Source organism: Ursus maritimus, unplaced genomic scaffold (genome assembly GCF_017311325.1).
Source record: "Ursus maritimus isolate PB19 unplaced genomic scaffold, ASM1731132v1 scaffold_17, whole genome shotgun sequence".
In the NCBI taxonomy this organism is placed as follows: domain Eukaryota; kingdom Metazoa; phylum Chordata; class Mammalia; order Carnivora; family Ursidae; genus Ursus; species Ursus maritimus.
In genome coordinates, this window is record NW_024424119.1 from 44,577,088 (window position 1) to 44,578,004 (window position 917).

Below are 917 nucleotides of genomic sequence, written 5' to 3' on the forward strand. Positions count from 1 at the left end.
TCTATATAGCTCAAGAATATTCAATATATTGATAAAGCTCTCAGTATTGGAAGTTAAGCAGATCTGAGTTTGAATCTTGGCTTTGCTTCTAAGTAGTTATATGAACAGGGAGATTTCCTTGAAATCTTTATGTTTTAGTCCTTTAAAAAAAAACCCTATAAACCATACAACATTATCTTTTATTATGTATGGGTTTTTAAAAATTATTTCCTTAATCTCTCCAAACACAGGCAAAAATAAGTGTATTGTTTAACATATTAGAACTTGCAAACGTTGGTCATTGCCTAGAGAAGAGAAAATTATCCCTTAAAACATGCTTAACCAGGAGGCCAAGTCATCTGCCAACCTCCGAGAACATGGAGATGAACATGACAGACTGTGCCCCATCTGCACCTTCCTTCACCATCATTCGATAACCCTTCTTCAGGCCCAGATCTGCAGCACATTTCTTGCCAACCATCATTAAATGTCCAAGAAGACTTTCATCATCACCTTCTGATACAGGAATCTGGGGTATATGTTTCCTGGGTATCACCAGAAAATGTGTTGGTGCATGAGGCGAAAGGTCATGGAAAGCAAGACATTGGTCATCCTCAAAAATGATTTTGGCTGGGATTTCCTTGTGAATGGTCTTCCTGAAAACTGTGTCTTTGCCGGCCCACCTGGCCTGGGCCTTGGCAAACTCATCTGCCATCTTGGCCTTTCTTCTATGTGGCTGCCCCAGGAGAAGCTTAGTCTTTTTTTATTTTTCCCAAAAAGTCTACCCTCTAGAGTTATTAGGATACAATATTCCCAATGTGCCACAGTCTGGAATATGGCAAAGATTCAGGAAATGCTGGTTATTGTTTTCCTGTCATCAAGTCCATTTGCTGATTCCCAGAGCTTCCTATTAGTTAACCCGTGAACAACACCGTTCT

General features: G+C 39.8%; 1 protein-coding gene across 1 annotated transcript; it reads right to left on the bottom strand.

Moving 5' to 3' along the window:
• Window positions 1-334: 334 nt before the first annotated feature.
• LOC103670380 (histidine triad nucleotide-binding protein 1-like) lies at window positions 335-708 on the bottom strand. Its single transcript, XM_008698839.2, has one exon. It carries the CDS (start codon window positions 692-694, stop codon window positions 335-337), a length of 360 nt encoding a protein of 119 aa, XP_008697061.2. The 5' UTR covers window positions 695-708.
• Between the last annotated feature and the right edge of the window lie 209 nt (window positions 709-917).

Coding starts and splice junctions, on each gene's coding strand:
- LOC103670380 (XM_008698839.2), bottom strand. CDS start 694: ATGGCAGATGAGTTTGCCAAGGCCCAGGCCAGGTGGGCCGGCAAAGAC.